The sequence below is a fragment of the Blennius ocellaris genome (genome assembly GCF_963422515.1).
Source record: "Blennius ocellaris genome assembly, chromosome: 6".
Taxonomy (NCBI): domain Eukaryota; kingdom Metazoa; phylum Chordata; class Actinopteri; order Blenniiformes; family Blenniidae; genus Blennius; species Blennius ocellaris.
Window position 1 is genome coordinate 16,041,710 of NC_137655.1, and position 22,152 is coordinate 16,063,861.

Below are 22,152 nucleotides of genomic sequence, written 5' to 3' on the forward strand. Positions count from 1 at the left end.
AAGACTGAAACTATAAAAACGCCCCCCTATAAAACCCATTAGTATCACATGTTTAGTTTATTGAAGTAGCAGCCATTCTCTTTTTGACATCTTTATGAGCTAACACCCTTTTTTCTCCTCCTCAACAGATTTTGCCGACGGCATCGGTTGAGAACGGGAGAAAATGTCCCGTCAATACCTCGAGACCTTCTCTTGATGTCCGAGATGGTTCTTCCTCGCTTCATCCTGTTCATCATACAATATCTTCGAGATGGATATGTTGAACCAGGTAAAGGGGGGGAATGTATAGAACATAATGTACTTGTGCCCCACCATTCAAATCCATCCATTCATCTTCTATACCACTGGAGCCACTGGAATTTTCCAGCATCCACTCATGTTTTGCAAGCCAGATAGACGTTATATAAAATGTTTACATCTGAAATTATGTAAATAATGTATGGGGCCCCCTCATGGTTTTTATCTCTTATCTCACTTTCCCAGACACCTCAACTGAGAGAGACCTGCAGAAAGTTCTCCAACAGCTGGAGCCTCACATCTCCTTCCTGGAGGAACTTACGAAAATGGGCGGAGCGATGAGGACCGTACTGACGAAGATCTTGACCAACCAGCAAACATTCACTGACTTGAGCATGGGTAACTATCAAGATGTGGCCTTTACTTTTGTATTTCTTTGGTGCTGCCAATCCCCATTCTTTAAGAAAATTATATAATGGTGATTTTTAGGTCTGTGTCAGCAGCACAGTTACAACTCACAAGACCTAAACGTTCACATGTTTTAGCACTTTGTTAAAAAAAAAAAAAAAAAAGAAATGTTCCATTTTGTTGATGAGGCTTCTGTTTCGCTTCACTATTCCAGGCCAAGAAGATAATTTGTATGCAAAAAAGAACTATGACAAGTATTTGTCGGCGCTCAAGAACTCGTTTTTGGTCTCTGTGGAGGAGAAAGCTCAAGGTGCCACAGCGGACGTCCCTGTCGGGGCTGAAGGAGGTGCAGGAGCAATGGCCCTGTTGGGTAAGAATATTACTACCTCAGTTCGCTTAACTTAAAAAAAAATCGTTTTTCTTTTTTAATTCTTGGATCATTTTGAAATATATCTTTTAAGAAATATGTGCAGATTTTCTTCTTGTGTCTGCATGTGCCAGAAATAAGCTATTGTTAGTTTCTCCTTTTTTATAAGTGTTTAATGCCTGAAAGTGCAACATTTTGAAGCAGCCATACTTAATGTTTTAAAGCATTAAAGTTTTCTGATTTAAAAAGAAATAAAAAATTTTTTTTTTAACCTCTAAACCTCTACATAAAATGCTTATTTTATGCCCCATGTTATTCATAAATTATTATGTGATTAAGATTAACAAAAAAAAAAGTATTGCTAAACTAACGGACACTTGCAGCCTATTTAAGTCAATCACTGCGGCAACAATTTTCCCTTCTATTCCAGCCTCTTACTGTACGTTTGGTTGATTTAACTGATGGATTATTGTGGTTTAACATTTGTATTCTTTTAGGAACTACTGGACCAGGGAGCCCAGATGAGTCTAATAAGGAGGTATTTCCCATTTTAACACTTGGATAATCTGATTACATTAGATTTCAGTTTTTATGTAAAAACGACTAATCAGTTTTTAAATGAAATTTTTTTTTTTATCAAAAACTGATTACATTTGTCTGTTGACTCATTGATATGTAATGATGCTAAATGCCCTTCCCCGATATCTTCAAGCTCAGTTTATGATCACGATTTGGTTGCTCTAATCAAATGTATATAGTCTAATTAATCTGCGGGTACCATAAAATGTCTTTTGCACTTGTAAGAATTTTTGATATTTTGTGTTTTGCAGGAGGATCAAGATGGAGGCCAGTCTGTTGGTCAGAGGAAGAGGGTCAAGCTGAGCAGCAGTACCAGAGGTGAATGTATAAAGAAAAGCAAAATGAACAAAGTCTTGACTTCCTGCTTACCGCTTGTTATTCTGTCCTCAGACCCGCGCATTATTGAATCACTGAAACACAAATACTTCCTTGAAGAGTTGCTGTTTTGGACAATAAAATACGAGTTTCCTCAGAAGATGGTCACCTTCCTTTTAAACATGCTGCCAGATCAAGATTACAAGGTATTTTCTCTTCGCTTAAATGCATGTTTTTTTTTTTTCTGCTGTTGTAAAACTTTTTTGTTCGTCTATCCTCTTGACACCCCTTTAGAGTCCATATAAAAAAAAAAACTATGCTCCTTTCTCTTTGTCTCTGACAGATCACATTCACAAAAACATTTGTCCAGCATTATGCCTTCATCATGAAAACACTGATGAAAAGCCACGAGTCGGACACCATGTCCAACCGCATTGTACACATCAGCGTACAGCTGTTCAGCAACGAGGAGCTGGCCCGACACGTCACCGAGGAGTGCGGCCTGCTGGAAGTCATGGTCACCGTCCTCCTCTACATGATGGAGAGTTGCCTTATTAAAAGTGAACTTCAGGGTGAGTTGCCTGGACGACACGCTTCACCTCGCTTGACACTGATCTCGTTAGAGAAGAATAAAGCAAAGTTCAGGAAGAAGAAAAAAAAAACTGAGCGTCTCTGCCTTCGGGACCAAATGCCCAAAAACATGCAATTACTCAAAGAGCCCGTCACTCCGGGATGTCGTCATATTCTGGCGAGAGGACGGTGACGCATCAAGCACTGAAATCTACAATTTGTATTGAGACAAAAAAACAAAAAAACAAATTCATATAAACATTTTTATTTTTGAGTAAAGTCCTTACTGCAAACATCATTTTTCACTTCTGTACTACCACACATGTGGTTAATTGTGCAACTTGTACTCGCACTGCTTATGAACATGTTTTCTCTTGAAGTCTTTTTTTTTTCTCTTTAAAAGAAAACAGCCCTGCTATTGTTTATTTTCTGAATTTCTTCCCTTCATTGTTTCCTTCTTTTAGATGAAGAGAACAGTCGCCATGTGGTGGTGAACTGCAGTGAAGCACTATTGAAGAACAACACGTACTGGCCCCTAGTTAGTGATTTTATCAACATCCTCTCACACCAAAGTGTCGCCAAAAGATTCCTGGAAGACAAATCATTGTTGATGCTGTGGATGAGCTTTGTGTCATTTTTCCAAGGTAATGACATTTTTTTTTTTGTTGCTATTTTTAAACGCCACATTTAGAAGATTTAAAGCCCAAGCTTCAGTTTTACAACGTTTTAAATGCATTTATTGTGGATTTGCAAATAGCTGAGCAGGCACATTGATCTACTGTATTTTCACTGTTCTCGTTCTTAGTTTATGTAATCGTTTGATCGAATTGAGACAAATTCTCACAACAAAGATGTGCTGTTATTGTTTGGCATCATCGAAGCAACCAGCAACTCTTTGACGACCTGGTGGCAAAACATTTCTTTTTAGAGAATTATTAATTTGTGATTCTGTCGCAAACAAGAACATTCTTTAAATTGACTTTAATGCTGAAAATTGTGAGACTTAAATATCTAAATATCGAGACAATCATTAGCTATATGGATAACTCAAATATTTCAGCTGCCACTGCAAGAGGTCAGTGATCCTTATGGATAAATCCCCCAAAAAAGGGGTTTGATATGAAAGAGTTTTTTTTGGAGATGAAGAAATAATGTTGAAGGAGAAAAATTAATACAAATAATTATTTTTAGCATTTTTTTTTTAATTTTTATTAAAGTTTGGGGAGTTTCTAAATTCAGGCAGAACTCGCATTTTTGGTATATATAGCAAGACCTTAAAATGAAGTTAACGCAACATAAATTTATATAATGGTTAAATATGGTTAAGTATGGTTTTGATAGGCACTATGGAGGGAAAATGCTTCTTTTGTTCAAAAAGGTTGCTCAGCTGCACTGTGGGTTCAAGCAATAACTTCCCATATTAATTATGTCCTTGTTAAAAGCTCACTTCCACGCTGCCTTATGACTCCATACAACTGCAGTTATAATTGCTCCTTTACTTCTCATTTAAAAGGTCAGATAAAAACGCAGGCAGTCAAGTGCATTTCGGTTAGAGCAGATTTTTAAAACCAATATATGCATACTGTTATTCTCAGTCAGCGGTAAACTTTACCTGCCCTTTACTGTAAATAACACCATTGCCGTTTAACTCTTTGTCGCTGAATAAGGTTTGTGGTTGGTGCTGCTCATTCGCCGTGCTCAACTCCACCACAACCCTAAAAATAAACACTCACCCTTGTTTAGTGGGCTTGAGTGTCGTCTGGCTGACGCTTTGAGCAGAGTGTCACTAAAACATTGTATACACGTGTATCACACTGCTCTTGCTGTAAACCCCACAGGTTTAATGAATGTTTGCAGCACAGGAACTTGTGCCGATGTTTGCATATGTATCTATTTCCACATGTGCATGCAAAGAGTGAATGGGCTGAACATTTCACATCTTTATTCCAAGTTTAATTGTAATTTTTAAAATGCCTCTCAGGGAGCATTAGGAATTGGTCGCGTGTGCTGACTGTTTGACTTTCCCGCCGTCTTAGGTATGAACCTGAATAAGCGAGAGCTGAACGAACACGTGGAATTTGAGTCTCAGACATACTATGCAGCCTTCGCAGCTGAACTTGAAGCCTGTGCTCAACCAATGTGGGGTCTGTTGACACACTGCAAAGTCAAAGTGAGTCTCGTCTCCACACTTGAACTGCTCTTATTCAAAGCTCCTGCAAACCCTTTTTGACTCAATGCATGTTTTCATACGGCGACTGTCTGAACAGGAAACCCAGGAATACACCAAAACTGTGGTTCGCTACTGTTTGAAGACGTTGCAGATGTGGTTTGATACTATCTGCTTCATTGACGAGGTATGGTAGAATACAAAGGCACACTCTTCTATTTACAGTAAATCCTTCTTTACATGGTTTTACCCGCTTGCTCTACTTCTCTCATAGCCTGCTCCAAATCAAGTGACGTTTCATCTGCCACTCCACCGATACTATGCCATGTTCCTGAGTAAGGTATGTCAGTGGCTCCCATCTGACTGTAATCTATACATCTGGTTTGTATGTGGAGTTTTTTTACATGATGATTATGTGTTTTTTTTAAATTACTAGGCTGTGAAATGTCAAGGTCTAGATCTGGACAGCCTTCTCCCCGACCAAGAGATGCTGATGAAGATCATGGTGCACCCACTCCAAATCCAGGTAACGCGGACTTAGTTGTATATATATTTTTTTTTATCCTATCTTCTTAAATGATCTGGACATTAAGCAGTGGATGTTTTTGTTGTTGTTGATACATGCAGGCATGCCTGTCAGAGATCCACAGCAACATGTGGGTCAGAAATGGTCTCCAAATTAAAGGACAGGCCATGACCTATGTGCAGTCGCACTTCTGCAACTCCATGATTGATCCAGACATCTACCTGCTGCAGGTAGGGAAATCAGACATGTCTTTCAAAATATTATAGTTAAAATTTTTTGTTTTATTCAAATTAAAATTTTAATTCTATTTATTATTACAGGTTTGTGCATCGAGGCTGGATCCAGACTACTTTATCTCAAGTGTTTTTGAGAGGTATGCTCCGTTATAATAAAGGTGCAATATAAAGTGGATTTCTATTGCAGAGACATTTTTCCGTGGGGAAACGTTTGATCCACGACCCTTTCCAACACAGGTTCAAAGTGGTGGACCTGTTGACCATGGCGTCTCAGCATCAGAATGCCGTGTTAGATTCTGAGCAGGAGAGACCAATGCTGGAGGGAGCGCTGACCTTTCTGGTCATACTGACAAGCCTTCGCATTCATTTGGGTAAGCGGTCCGACATCACGTCCTCGTCCTCATGTTTTGATTGTCGTCCTGCTCCAACATAGCTGGAACTAGGAAAGGTATCGTCTGATTAGCAAATATTCTCGAGATGTTATTTGTTGAGACAGTCAAGGACAGAGTTGTTAAATCCTGGTACTGTATTGGTTTAGTCCTGCATGTTTTCAACATGTTCCTGCTCAAATACATTCATATTTAAGGGCCTATACATACTCTGCAAGAAGAGAAAAATTCAGTATTAATGACAGCTTTGCTTTACTCTTTTCACCTCCTCCTGTCATTGAGCATTTTGTTTTTGTACCTGCCAAAATTAGCAGGAAAGCCTCATAGCGAGCTGCTCATTACAGTCAGCATCTAAGCTGGGAACCTCCATTTTAGTTACAAGCTGAACTGTCTCCTGAATCACAGTTTGCCACCTATGGCTAAAATTTAAAGGTTGTAATACCTGGGAAAAATGGGTTCAATTGTAGCTAAAGTTTCTTTCTGATACTGAAAGTTTCTTGGTGGGGTTTTTCCCTGATTAAAATATATTACATGTCCTCTTTTTGCATTGCAGCAAAGAGCAGCTTTTTAGATTTCCAGGTCTTCCTTTGATGTGCTGCGATCAACAGAAACTAACATTAACTGAAAATAGCATTTGAACAATGCTTGAAATAAATCAGAATGAATGAGGACCTGATGTTGTACATGTTGTGTACATTAAAAACAAAGAAGATGTACGACCGAGGGTCTTCCTACTGCTTGTTACTGTGACACATACAGTGACATCGAACTGCTTTAAATGTAGATCTTCTTTTCTGTTCCACCATTATAGTAACAACTTCTCATTGCTCCCATCTCTCTCTCGCTGGCAGGGATGACAGACGACGAGATCCTCCGGGCCGAGATGGTCTCTCAGCTGTGTATGAATGACCGTACACACAGTTCCCTGCTTGACCTGGTATCCTTCGCTAAATAAAAGAAACGCATTACAGGGGGGGTGGCATTCAGTTATCCATGACCTGTTTTCTTCCCTTAACAGTATATTTTCTTTAGATTCCCGAGAATCCCAACCCAAAGAGTGGCATAGTTCCAGGAAGCTGTAGTTTTGAGGATATGCTCTCGGCCGTGGCTGACTTTAAGGCACCAGTGTTTGAGCCCGGAGGCTCCATGCAGCAGGGCATGTACACACCTAAAGGTAGGTTGACTGTGCCAGAAGGGGAAAAGAGTCATTCACTTAGAGGATTTTAACAAGATAGTGGTTCAGTATTTGGACCTGCAATTTATAATTCTAATCAATTCGAATTTATTGAACCTCTTCTGGCCTCCATCATCCAATAGTTAGTTGTAGCTTTTCCTATAAAACCTACAGAACCAAGCGGTTGAAACTCTGAAGCGAGATTGGTGACTCTTATGAATGTTGCCTTTTTTTATCATTTTTCGAGGAATCCACCAGTGGATCACTACGAATGCTGCCTAAGGCTTCATCAATGTGGATTTTCATGGGTTTCCAACTCGTAGTTTTGATTCTCAAGTAGTTCAAATTTGTATTCCTCAAATTAAAAAAATCAGAGGTGACAATTGATTGCCTCCCATCTCTTCACACCAGACAGTATCAGACAGGTTTTGAGAAGAGTTGTATTTTTACTTCCTGATCTTTGCATAGACTTATGACCCCTTCAAATCTTTGCTTGTGTCATTTCTGGGATGTTTTTTTTTTTTGCTTTTTATGTAGTATATGACAAACCACAAATGTAAGACTACAGGCAAAGCTCTGAACCCTCCAACTTGTCAGGTTGGGTCTTTTACGGTGTCTGACATAAAACTCAGACCAACTTGAACAAACGGTGGCGACACCATCAATATAGCTCAGAACAAATTAAATAGCTGCTCTATGACATTTTTAGAAGTATCTTGAAAATGGTTAATTGTGCATAAAATCTCACACATTGTTTCAGGCCAGGCACTTTCAATTGTATTTTCCCACCAAAAGCGGCTCCTGATGAGATTCCTCTTAAAATGATGAGTGTGATTCTCCGTCTGGACTGTTGGACTTTAACATCTCAAACAATCCACTTGGGGGCAGACTTACCACACTTTTGTGGAGGATGCAAAAAACGGGAGTAAATGAATCAATGTCACTTTGTACCAGAAGTTGTAATGCATCTTTCTTTCTTTTTTTTTTTCTTTTTTTTTCTTCGTTCAGCTGAAGTGTGGGAAAAGGAGTTTGACCCGATCATGGTTGTTCTTAGAACAGTCTATCGACGTGATGTCCAGTCGGCAATGGACAGATACTCGGCATTGTAAGTTAACACTGTTGCCTCAATTATTTATTTATTTTTCTTCACACAAAAATTGGCTTAATTCAGCATACATTGCTGCCATAGTCTGTTGTTGTTGTTCTCAGCTTCGCTGTATGTTGGTTGTTTTCATGTTAACTGAGTATCTAACCAAGGAAAAAAACCTCGCCGCCTCCTTTTTCATGGTGTGACCTCTTTTCACCAGCTCATCAAGAAACATGATAAGAAAGGTTAGGTGTGCCGACTGCTACCGGTACTAGAGTTAGTTCCAATTAGATAGCTGTCCAGAAAAATCAATATTTCAGGCTAAATTGTAATAGAATTGAGGAAATCTTTCTTGTTTGATTGTGCTACAGACACGTCGCAGGACAAACATGTCAGTGGGGGTGAAGGACATACCTTCAGGTTAATTTTCTCTCAGGTTCTTTGGAACGCGTGAAGATGCTAATTATACCAAAATGGATCCTCACCAAGTGCTTTTGTGCTCGAAATGGCAGTTGGGCAGATAGCGTTTTTTGTAATGGGATTTTACGTCCTCTCCGATGTCTCTGTAATTTATGTTCACTGCTGTAGTTATTTGTGCTTCTTTCACGTACAACGTGCCCCTTTTTTTCTCAGCGAGGATTTGAAACGGAGGCGTTTTTTTCACCTTCAGACATATTGAAGCTGCCATCTTCACTGTGTGATACAGCCCCATGTTGCTCATTCCTACAGATTGAATATGATGGATTGCCTGTCATGTTCCGTCTGCTTCATATAATAATGATTCCATCATCACTAATGGAGTGCTGCCCATCGGCTGTTCTGTTCCATAGACTCGCATCTTTTCTACATTGATTTACACCGAGCGATTTTAGGTGTCACTTTAACAAACTGTTACTTTCCTCGGCTTCTCTCTTTTTGTTGAAGATCAACCTGTTTGTTTTGTATAAATTAGCCCCTGCAGAAGAGGTGTGAAAGTTATGTTACTGGGAATGGATTTGCAGTCTTTCTTTTCCCCTCACTTTGTGATTGGTGTTTTTTTTTTTTCCCCAGTCTGAAACAGTTTGGCATTCACACTGGCAACCCATGGCCGCCTTACAAGGAGAGGACTCAACTGCACCCTTGTTACAAAGGTCTAATCAGGCTGTTGCACTGCAAGACACTGCACATTGTGATATTCACGCTACTATATAAGGTGAGCTTTTCAACTTTCCCTCAGGCGACGCAGTATAACATTGTCCTTACATTCTAGTTCACACCTGGGGCTCAGTGTTCAGCATTTTAAATAAGTGTGCATGGAGTTTTAACTCAAGTTTTATCTGGTATTGATGCATTAAAATGTCGATCAAATACAAGGCTGAACAAAAGTAAAAATCACCTTATTGTGGAGATGTAGTAAGATATGGTTTAAAAAAAAATGGATTCACTAACTCATGGGTAACCCTGCAATAGTATTTTCAATAAGACCAAGTATAATTATGTTACACCCAAGTGTTGTGACTTTAAAGTAATTGTGCTACACGTTGTATAGACTGTTATGTTTATCGAGTCTGTTTCTCATTTGAAGCTGGTGATCTGATTCTTTTTTTTTTTCCTAGATTTGGATGGATCACCAGAACATGTCTGAACATGTGCTCTGCATGGTGCTCTACCTCATTGAGCTGGGACTGGACAATCAGGTGCAAGACACCAAAGAGGATGAGGTGGGCCGTCTGCTGCAAGCCGTTTGCTCTCGCTGCAGACTCTTGGGTGTCGAGTTGTGTCTCACTGATTGCTGTGCTTCCAGGAGCCTTGTATCGAAGAGCACTGTCACGACAGCTGGTTTCCAGGCACCAATCTCCTCTCCAATCTGCACCATGTCATCAATTTCGTGAGGGTGCGTGTTCCCGAGACTGCTCCTGAGGTGAAGAGAGAGGCCCCTCCCAGCACCAGCACCGAAGCTTCTTCTTATGGCCAGGTAAAAAAGGCAGCTCTGCCAAAGACTGGGCTTCGATTGCAATACTGTTAGAAACAGCCAGTTTCAACGGATTTTTGGTGGGGGGGGTTCAGATTCTGTGCAGTGCGGGTGAAGTCTTGAGTTGGTGTGGGTAAATTGTAGAGCTTTGAGACTTAGATGTCACAGGCACCTCCTTTCAAATGGCTTAAATTAAACAGCTAGACTGGGTTAGGTATCTGCTTAAACATCAAACAAAACACTACACATTAACTACAGAGCATCCCTGGCATATTAAGCCCATTTCTGTTTGCCACAAACATGATTCCAGATTGCTTAGCTTCACTAACTGGCTGCTGACTTGTATTTGACCGTGCAAAAGAATCAAATATGCTTTTACTTTAAAATTGGAATTGAAATAATAAACCAAGCGGTGTATCTCCATCTGTATTCATAAATAAACTTTTCTCACTGACTTGGTAGATTGTAGGAAACGTTCCTGAGATGTTCCCCTGAAGATAAAATCACAAAGCTTTTCCGAAACACTTTCAGTGAACAAGAGGACTGAGATGAAAGAGATGGCAGCTTTTCTGACATTGTAATGAATGAATTGCCTCACTCTTATAGTGATGGCCAGGGATAGTGAATTTGTTTTTACATTTTTTAAAACTCGTCTTAAAACCCATTTTTATTCTTTGGCTTTTACCTCAGCGTGAGACTCTGCTCTGGTTTTAGTGCCTTCGTTTTTTATTGTTTTAACTTTTTATGTTTTGTTTATTGTTTTACCATCTGATTGTTTTTATTGCTTAGCTTTCTTATTGTTTTTATTGTTTTAATGTTTTTATTTTGCCTCTTATATTTTTGTTTCAATGTACAGCACTTTGTCTCAGCTACGGCTGCTTAAAGCGCTTTATAAATAAAGTTGAGTTGAGTTGAGTTTTCACCCATAGTGAAACTCTGAATTCAGTGCAGGAGCTGAAGGAGAATTCCTCCAAATTAGGGTGAATATCAGGACTGGTGGACTGTAGTGGATCCATGTTCATTCGATTTGCACTTATACAAGTAGAGCCAAAATAATTGGCGTTATTTCCAACAGGCGTCTGATATTGAGATCACACCCATATGATTACCAAATCACCAGCACCTTGTCCAATGATTTCATACTCAAAGCTGGAAGCGAGTTCCCCAAACCATCACTTTCACGATGTCTATTTATATACAAGCTCAATCAAATAGTTTTCTTTTTAAAAGGAGGATTCTATTTATAATTACCTTCTTAAACGGGACTGTATGCGAGTCTGCTGTCAGGGACTGATATTGATCTCAAACTCAAGGTGAACTCTTCAGACACACAGTTTTGTTTTTTTTCTCCCCCTCACGTTTTTAAGAGCGTGCATTCTTGGTGTGGTACTTTTATTCTCATCTTATCTGTTATCGTTGCTTTTGTTCATTTTGCTGTACTCGTTCCACAGAACTCCAGGCGTCTTTCAGGGAATTGGAGAGAGGTAGCTGTCTGCACCTGTTTCTGTGAAGAAAGCTAATGGTTTTGATGAGAGTAGAAGCTGCATTTGTCTCCGTTTTATCTCCCTTATGAGAGTATTTCTTTGCACGCATTTGTTTTATGCTTCTCAGAGGAGGTCTGCCTTGGTGTGGGATGCTGTGTGTGTGTGTGTGTGTGTGTGTGTGTGTGTGTGTGTGTGTGTGTGTGTGTGTGTGTGTGTGTGTGTGTGTGTGTGTGTGTGTGTGTGTGTGTGTGTGTGTGTGTGTGTGTGTGTGTGTGTGTGTGTGTGTGTGTGTGTGTGTGTACTGCTATGCCTCAGCAGTTTTTCTCTCTCGACTGCTGAAACTAATTACGTGTGTAATGCAGGTTTGGGGTAAACGCTTTTTAACCGCACGTCAGTATGATTGATGTCGCCTTGACTGGGCTATATGATGTATGTTTATTTAACAGTGCAGCTCATGTCCTTTTTTGTCAGGTCGGGTCATAGCAATCCTTCAGATGGCTCGCGTGCTTTACATTGTGATAATTTGAAATTCTCCCAGTAATGTGGTTGTTCTGGAAGCTCTACATGCAGGCTGTGGTGAAGTGTCAGCTGAAATTTTATAATGGACATTTGATTTGACTTTAATGAGTATTGTTCCTGTCTGAATATGGTAATAACAGATTTCGACAGTCTGTCAAAGTCCACCAGGCTATTTGTGATGCCATTTCATGAAGCACGGCTCATATTTAAATGCTTATCTGCCAAAGTACATCGGTGTAAATTTGAAGAAGAGCTTGTCACTACTGTGTTTCTCTTTTATTTCTATAGATTTAGTGTAAGCATGATATGTACCAAGTACTATAAAACATTTTTATGGGTGCAATACTATTTATGTCATCTATGTGTTTCGGTTGCGTAAATGAATACATGAATATAAAGAAAATGTCCAAACTGTGGCACTTCATCACCCATATATGACAACTGTGTGTATTATTTTTTGTGTTTCTCATAAAATGTATAAGCACATATTTAATATTATAATAATCGTTTATGTTTAATGCCTTTCCAGAACCTACGTGAAGCTCAAGTCTTCAGCCTGGTTGCAGAGCGCAGGAGGAAGTTTCAGGAGATAATCAACCGCAGCAGCAGCGAGGCCGCCCAGGTTGTCAGGCCTAAGAGCTCCTCAACCCGCTGGGTTCCGCCGGGGACGCCTCCGCAGCTGGTGACCGAGATCCTGGAAGTCCGGGAGAGCATGCTGTCCCTTCTCATCAAGCTGCACCAGAAGTTGTCGTCCAAGCAGAACTCTTTGTCCGCCTCCTGGCTTGAGGACATGGACACGAGCCGCCACGCGCATGGAGATGGCATCACGGCCATAGAGCGCATCCTAACCAAGGCGGCGACGCGCAGCTGCCAGATCAAGCGTAGCATCCAGGACATTTGTGGGAAGGTGTGTCCTCCAGTGCCGCCAAAGAAGAATAGTCCCACTGACAAGAAAACCATGGATAAAGAAGAGAGGTAATTATATACTGCATGTCTATACAGGAGTTGTGCATTCATGTCGTTGGATTCAAATGATATTGGGATATAGAAGAATGTGTGTATAAGTGCAAGAAATGAGAAATCAGACGACTATGACATCAGAGCGATGTCCTATGTGTGTGTATATAATCAGGTTTTTCTCCAAATGAGGGGCTCATCAATTCTTTTCACTGTTACCATAATCACTTCAAACAACTGTTTGGCATTATATAATTGGACAATGAACAGTGTACGACCAGCATCTCTGCAATATAGTGAGCCGGGAGGTCTTTGCAACCTTTATGTGAACTGACTTTAGTTCTTTCATTCAGCTTTTGAAGATATCAGATGTTTTTTTTAGTCAACTTTAATTATTTAATAGACAAGAATTTCATAAATTTTTAAATAACACTACACATGTCTTCTGATTATTAAATAAAAAAAAAAAAATCGCACTTTGTAATCTTTGGCTTTTTACCTCGCATTCACCCAGCAGTCCATGTCTCCAATTTCCTCCCTGTAATGATGATGGAACGGGCCATAACTATTTGATAATGGTTTGCTTTGGGGCTTGGCTTCACCCCACAGACACAATTAAAAGTAGAACTGTACCCATCCACATGAACTGGAGCCGTTTCCAGGGCAACCAGCAGATAGCAAAGCGGTCAGTTGCAGCGAGAAGCCTGATCTTCAGGCTGGTTGTTGGCGCCTGAGAACCCATCAGTGGAAATCATTGAGCTGTGACGGTCCTGTCGGCATTTGTTTATGTTCTCTTATTAGACACTTAATTTACAGTCAGGTCTCATACTTTGTGTCTGCAGTTGGGCGAAACCCCACATTAGCTTAAGACTTTTTTCTTTTTCAACTCCTTGCCATATAGCCTTGTTGAAATCAGACACGCTTCAGTGACTGTATATCCTGATACATAGCGAAATTAGTTTCAGGTACTGATCTTGATGTAGAGTAGTTCACCTTCAAAGAGACAAATCTATGCTTAGTTTTTTGTTTTTATATGTTTTGTCATCTCCACACTGGTTATGATTTAATTCTGAGTCGAGAACAAATGGGGCTTGTTGAGCCGGTGGTTTCATACGGATTCAATTTCACTTTCTTTCAGGCGTCAGAGGGCGAGAGAGAGACAACAGAAACTGCTCGCTGAATTTGCCTCCAGGCAGAAGAGCTTCATGGAAACGGCCATGGATGTTGGTAAGGAAGCCACAACACACTGTCATCGTAACCCTGCTGCCACATTTTCATTGACTTCATTGAGCTTGAACACATTATTGCAGTCACCAACAATTGGTGCTTTGCCTTCTTGTGTTGGACACAAGAAGGCAGTTATTAGTACTACTTTGTGCTATGGTGCAACAATACTGAGCAAAGGAACGTGTTGGATATTGACTTCTGTAAGAGTTGATTGGTTTTCATTCGGAAGACAATGCAATCGATGGTCTGTCAACAGAACCACACTAACTGCTGTTACATGAACTGTAATCTAATGGCTCTAAAATGGCTTACTCCACAAAAAAAGATGTTTTTCACAATCTTGTAGGTGTCCCAGACCTTTAAATGGCAAAAAAAAACAAAAACATTCACACATTTTGTCTGAAGGACATGTTGCCTCACTTGCCCTTGAAAATACTTCTGACTAAACCTATCACCGTTGGTTTATTTTCCCTGAACCGGGGCAAGGTGACTGTGGGCCGAGTCCACGCACAAGGTCTCTGTATGCCTTTTAAGTGGAATTGAAAGCGGGCTGATCCTGTGGGAGTGTGGCAGCTGCTGGCTGCGAGGGCACGTAGGATCAGAGCACTAATAGTAGGTCGGACTCCCATGGCCCACCCTGACACAGCATGGTTAGTGAATGAATAATGGCCGCTGTGTTCAGGAGAACCATTCTGGCCGCAGCGTTCCGACTGTTCTGTACACTTCCGTTTGAGCAGTCAATTAGATTGCCTGACTTGAAGCTTGGTGTATATTCATCAACTACATTGTGGGTTATTGAGGTATTCATAGCTTTCACCTCACCACTGTGAATGGAATTGGAAGTACTACAACAGGACATTAGTGCTTAAGATTTTACTTTAAGCCTGACGTGTGTTTTCCTACATGCTTATTCAGTTAGAGCAGGTTGATCTTTCAGTGAGAGGTTGGGAGGTGGGTTTTCATGTCCCATCTTGCCATTCCAAATGTGTCACAGGCTCTTTGTGCAAGACACTGAACCCCAAATTGCTCCAAATGGAGGTCGAGTGCCCTGCATGGCAACCGTTGCCATTGTCGTTTGGTCTCATTGGCGAATGTGAAGCAGCGGAAATGTTCTTTATAACTGAAGTGCAGTAGTGTAAGCTGCTGAGTTACCATTCTCCATATTTGTGTTCATGGGATATTTTCAGCGGGGGTCACATTATTGTCCTGCTTGTTGCTGTGTTTGTTGTCCTTTCTTTGTGTGTGTGTGTGTGTGTGTGTGTGTGTGTGTGTGTGTGTGTGTGTGTGTGTGTGTGTGTGTGTGTGTGTGTGTGTGTGTGTGTGTGTGTGTGTGTGTGTGTGTGTGTGTGTGTGTGTGTGTGTGTGTGTGTGTGTGCGTGCGTGCGTGCGTGCGTGCGTGCGTGCGTGCGTGCGTGCGTGCGTGCGTGCGTGCGTGCGTGCGTGTGCATACACTGGTCACTGTGCACTCGGATGGCCTGAGGCTAAAGCTGGAGTGTTGAGATCTAATGCACACAGCTTTCATTTCCCCAGGAACACGGTGAACTCTCTTGAGAACATGTTCTGGAAAGTAATAAATCAATTTCTAACACAGCTTGACATTTCCACTCAGTGTTGTACGGCTCAAATTGAACACAGTTCTTAACATTTAAAACTAATTCCGCATAGGTAATTAATTTCTAGTGCCATGCCATTTCAGGCAGACCTATAGTTAAGTCAGGTTAAGCCAAGTTGTCCAAAAGTAAAAACTTACTGCTGATACGAGGTCTTGTGCAGTACATGCCCAGCTTTAGTTTCAAAATTGAGTCTTTATCTTAATAGCTTTTTTCTATTGGCACCATCGAATAATATTCTAGAATATGCTGTAATCTATTTTTCGATTTTGTTTCTGTCAGAATCCCCTGAGACGGAGGCGGCCATGGATCTGGGAGCATCTGAAGTGATGGAGTCCGAGGTTCTGTATGACTGCGTGATCTGCGGCCAGAGCGGACCCTCCACCGAAGACCGACCCACGGGCCTGGTGGTCCTCCTCCAGGCGTCCTCAGGTGTGTTGCGTCTTTCCCGACTCGACAATCTCATCTTTTTAAACACAATGGATGTCTTTTCTTTTTTAGTAAGCGCAGCTGCCGTTGTTTAATTGGCTCATTTATCATTCATGGTGATCTCTGCTCACTTGCAATGTTGGGAAAGATAAATTCCATTTCCACTCCAGATTAGAAGTGAGAATCAAATAAATCAATAGCTCGAATGAACGCCATGTTTGATTACAAGTAAGTGATGATGGTGATTATAAAATGGGCTGTAAGAGAAGAAGTGTTGTAAAATGTCACCACCACTGAACAAAAGTTGGTCCAACAGCAGCATCCCAAGTGACGAAGCACAACCTCCAGTTTAACCATTCTGTTTTATTGAATGCTTTTGCAAAACTTTAAAGGGCTGAAGTCTTGTTAAGTAATGATGAAAGAAATCCAGATCTTGACACAGCAGCGTTGATACACAATGTTTTGACATGGATGACGTATAGAATTATGTTTGCTTTAGTTTTCTAAGTCTGAACAATTACGAGAATAATAATTATAACTAATTGAAACCTTGATTTTGAATTTTGGCTGCCGCCACAGTATTTGACTTATTTTTTAAGTAACTTCTTACTGTAATGGTAATTTTACTTATACTTGCATCAAGTCATTTTCCTCCACCAATGTGTTTGTCTTTCAGTGCTCGGGCACCGCTGCAAAGGCAAAGATCCTAAGAATCTGCCAACGACTGACGAGGAGCACATTTACTCCGCAGACACATGTGGCGTGGCCCACGATGTCAGGCTCACGCTCATGCAGCGGTTCTTCAAAGATGTACGTGACCCACAGAAAACACTGCCAACTTCACACATTAGTAGAAAAAGGCTAAAAGCGTGCGAGTCTGCAAGGTGTCTACATCTCTGAGAGCTGTACAGCAACGTAAACCTTGCATAGAGTATGCCGTTTCTTTAATCCTCGGTTCTTTATTCCTTGTTAGTACCACCTTTGCAAATTGCCTAACCTCACACACATCTCCAGTGATTAGACAACCTGACATGGATATGAGCTCATTTGTTTGATGTGGTTTTGTTGTTTTTCCACGGTGCTCGAAAATAAATGGACTTTTTCGATGTGAATTACAAAACCCCTGTGGAGGTTGACTGCCTCAACACGCATTTGCATATTCTAATGGGTGTGATTTTTCTCTTGTGAAACCTGCAGAGTTCCTGTCTGCAGTCTGTGTCAATAGGTTGGGACGGGGGCGTCTACGTCCAGACCTGTGGACACACTTTGCATATCGATTGCCACAAGTCATACATGGAGTCTCTGAGGGTGAGCTTGAAAGCCTGATCCTATGAAACGATGAATGGGTTGATTGGTGACACGTAATGACGGTTTTGACAATAATTTACTTGAACTGTAAATGATTTGATCAATCATTTACAGTTCAAGTGCACAAAAAAACATCAATTCTATTTAAACATACTCAAATATGAAATGTATCTTGCTTCTTTACTCTATGTATATATTTTTTTATAATGGTTAAAACAATGGTTTTATATTTAAAGACCGCTTCAGTAAGACTTTGGTAACATCTCTGTCTGACGAGACTGTATCTGCACAAAACTATAAGTGCATATTAATGGTTGCACCAGCTCTTTAATCTTTAGAGGTTTCTGAGCCAAAACAAGCTAAAGGTTAAAGGCTTTGGGAAATATTTTAATCATGTGTATTAACTCTAAATATACTCATTCGGGAAGGTCAAGTTTCACTTTTTGTTTTTTCCAGAATGACCAGGTGCTCCAGGGTTTCTCCGTTGACAAGGGAGAATTTACCTGCCCGCTGTGTCGACAGTTTGCCAATAGTGTCCTCCCCTGTCGCCCGGGGCGCGGCACAGAGGCCGGTGCCTGGTTCAGCCCCACCAATAAGAAGACGTGTGTCCTCGTGAAGGAGGTGGAAGATCTTCAGGAGAAGCTTGGACTTTTCCCCGTAAGTTTTCATTGGAAAAACAATCATTTGTCATAAAAGGGTCTTGTACGTTTTAACAACGATACTTCAGAGCCGCTGTCAAGTCATTACTGCTGGTGGCTGTTATTGGATTTACCGTATTGTTTGATGTAATGAAGTTGCGTATGATTGATCCTATGTTTTGCACTGCTTATTGTCGTGACAGCTTTGACTAGTTCTGCTTTCTTATGCTCAAAGACGGAGTCCAACCTGAGTAAAGAGATGGAGTTGGTGATCAAAGACATCAAGAACACCACTCAGAAGAAATACATGGACTATGGCAAGAACCCCGGTTCTCCTGACAATGATTTCCTCTTCATGTATTCAGTAGCAAGGTAAGAACAAAATCATGTTATGGGTTGTAAAAATGTTCTGACCATATTAAAGTAAGAATTTACAGTTTTTTCTTCAAAAAAGTGTGGTTTACAAGTAAGTTTCATTAATTTTCTTAATTTGGTCGAGCAGCTGCTACAAACCAGCGGCCCTATTGCCGGGTTGACAAAAGCATAATAATTGAATTGAGATTTAGTAATGTCAGTATGAAGTACTGCATCAGAAGCATATGTGGATTATATTGGTACCTGCCGTGTTTTGTTTTGAAAATATCAACATGTGAGACATCGGCACATTTCCCATATCGTGCATCCCGACAACACACTACTGTTCAATTCAGCACAGCTTCTTTTTGAGAGGGAAATGAGCAGAACACAAATGTAATTCATCGAATATATTGAAAATATCTGAACTCTGGAAGCAGGGTGACTGAGGAAGCTTTGTTTACTGTCTCCAAATGTTAGCGCGCTTGTCAACTCATTGGTCAACTCATGACATTTCCACACTGAAACTGACCCCGTGTTTCAAACGACTTCTGCCTTTGACACATTTCAAAACTGGCAGCCAACTTGGGTTCAGATTACATGTGACGGGCTCCATTCGTTCCCTCTGGTACACAAGCTGTGACGTCGATATAATATTTTGACGGCGGATCCGGGTCATCCTTCACCCAGTGGCTGATGACGGTCTGGCACTCTACCAACCCTGGAAGGTAGACCAGCCAGCTGATCCTGCTCCTCGTACCGAGTAAACATGTTCACGCTTCCCCTGCACTCCTCAAATGAGGCCAAGATCTGCAGGTTGCTGGTTGAATGTGGAAAACAATTGTACTTCTCGTCCTGTATAACAATCAGTCCAACAATGGGCCACCATTCCAGTCATATGAGCACACTAATGAGAATGACAAAATAAAGAATAAATATTGAATTAATACAATGTATAGATTTAGAAGGGCTTTATGGTTAGAAAATCGGTTTCCTTTCCACAGTCGCAAATACACCTGCTTGCTCATGTGGATATGTTGGGTTTTTCTGTTTTTTCTATAAAATAAAAAAAAGAAATAAAAAAAAAAGAAAAGCGGTTTGCAAAGAAGACGTGTAGAGTCTGATGACCAGGGCTGAGTCTGTTGCTGAAGCTGCGGTTGACCAGGACATCATGGAGTGGTGAGAAACATTATTCCTGATGGACCGTATCCTCCTCCCTGAGACCACCTGTACAAAGTCCATCTCCACTCCCACATTTGTTGGATTTCTCTTTGGAAACCGGTTGCACCAGCACTCTTTTGAACAGCTTATTGACAGAGAAAGAAGTTTTGAGTTTTAACATTCAAGCTTGAAATGAATGAATGAATGATAAAATAAAGTACATGGGAAACCATTCCTATATATTATATCATGCTCACCTAGTGTATTTCTTGCAACTGTGCGGCAAGAAAAAACTGAATATTTTTCTTTGAATGCACTTTATAACAAAATCAGCACGAAATAATTACACTAAACACCAAGTTTCATAAACTAATAGATTCCTTTGCTTCTTTGTTGCCGGTTCTCTTTACAATACTTCATTATAAGCTGTTATGCATCTCCATACATGTTCGAGAATGCTGATTTATAGACGTCTCTGTTGTGTGCCTCTTTTTGTTTTTAAGCATACCACGTATTTCTACACTCCAGAACACATCACTTACTGACTTGTGGAGACGAGTGGAACTAATGCCTGTGATGTGTTCATGTTCCATTTGTCTTCTAATGCCAGCCGCTCAACTTGAAAAACAATAATTGTCCATGTGAAGAGACGGCCAGTTCCACTCTTCAGTAGAAGTCTTATTTTGTTAGCCGTTCATTCCCAAACGCGTCCTCGAAGTGGAACTGAAATACAATACCAGAGTTCTTACAACCCCTTTATCAAACATATGGATTACTTTGCATTTTCCTCCAGGTGCTCAGAGGCCTGTGAAGGTGTGTTTGATTTATTGTCTTCATACCTTTTCATTAAACTGCTGTATCAGTCCTGCACGTGGTGCAGAATGCTGCATTTTTACAATGGGTGTAGCAGCTTTGTCAATTTAAACTGCAGTCAAACTGTTGTTCCGATCGTGGCTCAACACTGTCTGTGAATTAATCTGAGGGGTTTGGAGTGGGCACAGTTACCTTTCTGCTGATTGCCCATTTGCACATTTAATGCATTTCTTTATGTATTACATAGTTGTGGATTATATCTGGGTGAAATACAATACAACTTTAGTGCTTTAGTTTGATTTTGAACACCCAGTTCACCTTGAGGTCTCACACGCCACACCACTCCCATTGCGGAAGCTCTGCCCTTCTTGAAGCGTAACCATCCAGACCTTTTGCCCACCCAATGCCGTGGTTCCCTCAGCTCTCTCCGCCCTGAACAGAACAATCCCTTGAGTACGTCTGGGTGCCTGTGGGCTCCCTGAAGTTCAATGAACAGCGCAAATTGCCTGAGGAGTGGAAAATTCCTCTGTCACAGGGGTGCTCTTATCAGCGAAGCCAGATGGAGCTTCACCGTGGCTGCATTATCTATGTGAAATTGCTTTTTCTCCCAGGAAACCCAAGGATTTACCCCCTCCTTCCTCGCCCGTAGGAAGAAATGGTCGGTGGTAGAGTGAAAACAGGCCCAGATCAGTCTTCTTTTAGTAATTCCTATCTGTTGTCACCATCTATCTGCTTTGTTAAAGGTTGTGGTTTATTTTATTTATCTTTTGTTTGGGAATTGTGAAATTAAAATTCAGGAGTGCAATGTGTCGGGAGATGCATGAGAAATACACATGAGGGATTATGCATAAACTGTGGTCGGAGCAGCTTTTATGCTAATGGTCCAGCTTGTGAAAAATCAGTCCTGGAAAGCTCTGTCATTTATTTGATATGGAATTGCTGCCACAAAACAGGCACATCAAATGGCAGAAGGCTTGACGAGGCAGTTACTTTCATTTTCCCAATCAAATTGGTGAAAGGAGCCGACTACAGCACCAGTGGCCGAATATGAGGAGACTCAGCCATTTATACCGCTACTTGTACATTTTCTCACAGAGCTACACTCTTGTTTTACAGAACATCACAATCAGTCGATAGTTGTTTTTTTTCACATTTGCAAAAGTAGCAGCGGTTGAACAATGACGATGAGCCATCATATGCATGTGGCTGTGAGACTATATTTTCAGATAAATGCAAAAAATAATCACAAGTTAAAACGTTTATTGTATTCAACAGCACATTAATTTTGTTGAATGATGACATGCTACTAAGTGTTTGACCACCTGTTCCACATGGCAGCTGATCATCTGTTTCTGTTGTGTATTAATGTACAGGTGTAACATGCGTCCTGTCTACTAATAACATGTGATTTGTTCTTTGGTTCCTAGCAGGGAGAGCAAACATCTTTTGATTTGGTGCACATCAATGCATTTACCATGCATCCATGCATTGATGGTTTAATTTTTTTAACTTCCTGGTTAAATCAACATTGTATGCTTAGTCACCTCCCCAGTGTTGACCACTTGGAGTAGAAATTCAAAATTTCCACCAAATCGGCGACAACGGAATGAAATGCTCTTGTCAACAAGTGATCAAAACCAAAAACA

General features: G+C 40.7%; 1 protein-coding gene across 2 annotated transcripts in view; it reads left to right on the forward strand.

Annotated features, from left to right (window-relative positions):
* Nucleotides 1-22,152, forward strand: part of ubr3 (ubiquitin protein ligase E3 component n-recognin 3) — a 37,548-nt gene that overhangs the window by 1,317 nt on the left and 14,079 nt on the right. For both annotated transcript variants that reach the window (XM_080497873.1, XM_080497872.1), the window contains exons 2-29: nucleotides 129-268; nucleotides 484-636; nucleotides 860-1,015; nucleotides 1,510-1,550; nucleotides 1,843-1,909; nucleotides 1,982-2,112; nucleotides 2,250-2,478; nucleotides 2,941-3,120; nucleotides 4,513-4,646; nucleotides 4,744-4,830; nucleotides 4,918-4,983; nucleotides 5,080-5,169; nucleotides 5,271-5,399; nucleotides 5,490-5,542; nucleotides 5,643-5,776; nucleotides 6,646-6,731; nucleotides 6,827-6,968; nucleotides 7,977-8,073; nucleotides 9,106-9,247; nucleotides 9,651-9,755; nucleotides 9,839-10,009; nucleotides 12,539-12,984; nucleotides 14,105-14,193; nucleotides 16,086-16,235; nucleotides 16,909-17,042; nucleotides 17,430-17,540; nucleotides 17,997-18,197; nucleotides 18,414-18,550. In XM_080497873.1, the coding sequence (XP_080353999.1) occupies nucleotides 129-268; nucleotides 484-636; nucleotides 860-1,015; nucleotides 1,510-1,550; nucleotides 1,843-1,909; nucleotides 1,982-2,112; nucleotides 2,250-2,478; nucleotides 2,941-3,120; nucleotides 4,513-4,646; nucleotides 4,744-4,830; nucleotides 4,918-4,983; nucleotides 5,080-5,169; nucleotides 5,271-5,399; nucleotides 5,490-5,542; nucleotides 5,643-5,776; nucleotides 6,646-6,731; nucleotides 6,827-6,968; nucleotides 7,977-8,073; nucleotides 9,106-9,247; nucleotides 9,651-9,755; nucleotides 9,839-10,009; nucleotides 12,539-12,984; nucleotides 14,105-14,193; nucleotides 16,086-16,235; nucleotides 16,909-17,042; nucleotides 17,430-17,540; nucleotides 17,997-18,197; nucleotides 18,414-18,550 (3,801 nt within the window). The remainder of the gene's footprint in view (nucleotides 1-128; nucleotides 269-483; nucleotides 637-859; nucleotides 1,016-1,509; nucleotides 1,551-1,842; nucleotides 1,910-1,981; nucleotides 2,113-2,249; nucleotides 2,479-2,940; nucleotides 3,121-4,512; nucleotides 4,647-4,743; nucleotides 4,831-4,917; nucleotides 4,984-5,079; nucleotides 5,170-5,270; nucleotides 5,400-5,489; nucleotides 5,543-5,642; nucleotides 5,777-6,645; nucleotides 6,732-6,826; nucleotides 6,969-7,976; nucleotides 8,074-9,105; nucleotides 9,248-9,650; nucleotides 9,756-9,838; nucleotides 10,010-12,538; nucleotides 12,985-14,104; nucleotides 14,194-16,085; nucleotides 16,236-16,908; nucleotides 17,043-17,429; nucleotides 17,541-17,996; nucleotides 18,198-18,413; nucleotides 18,551-22,152) is intronic.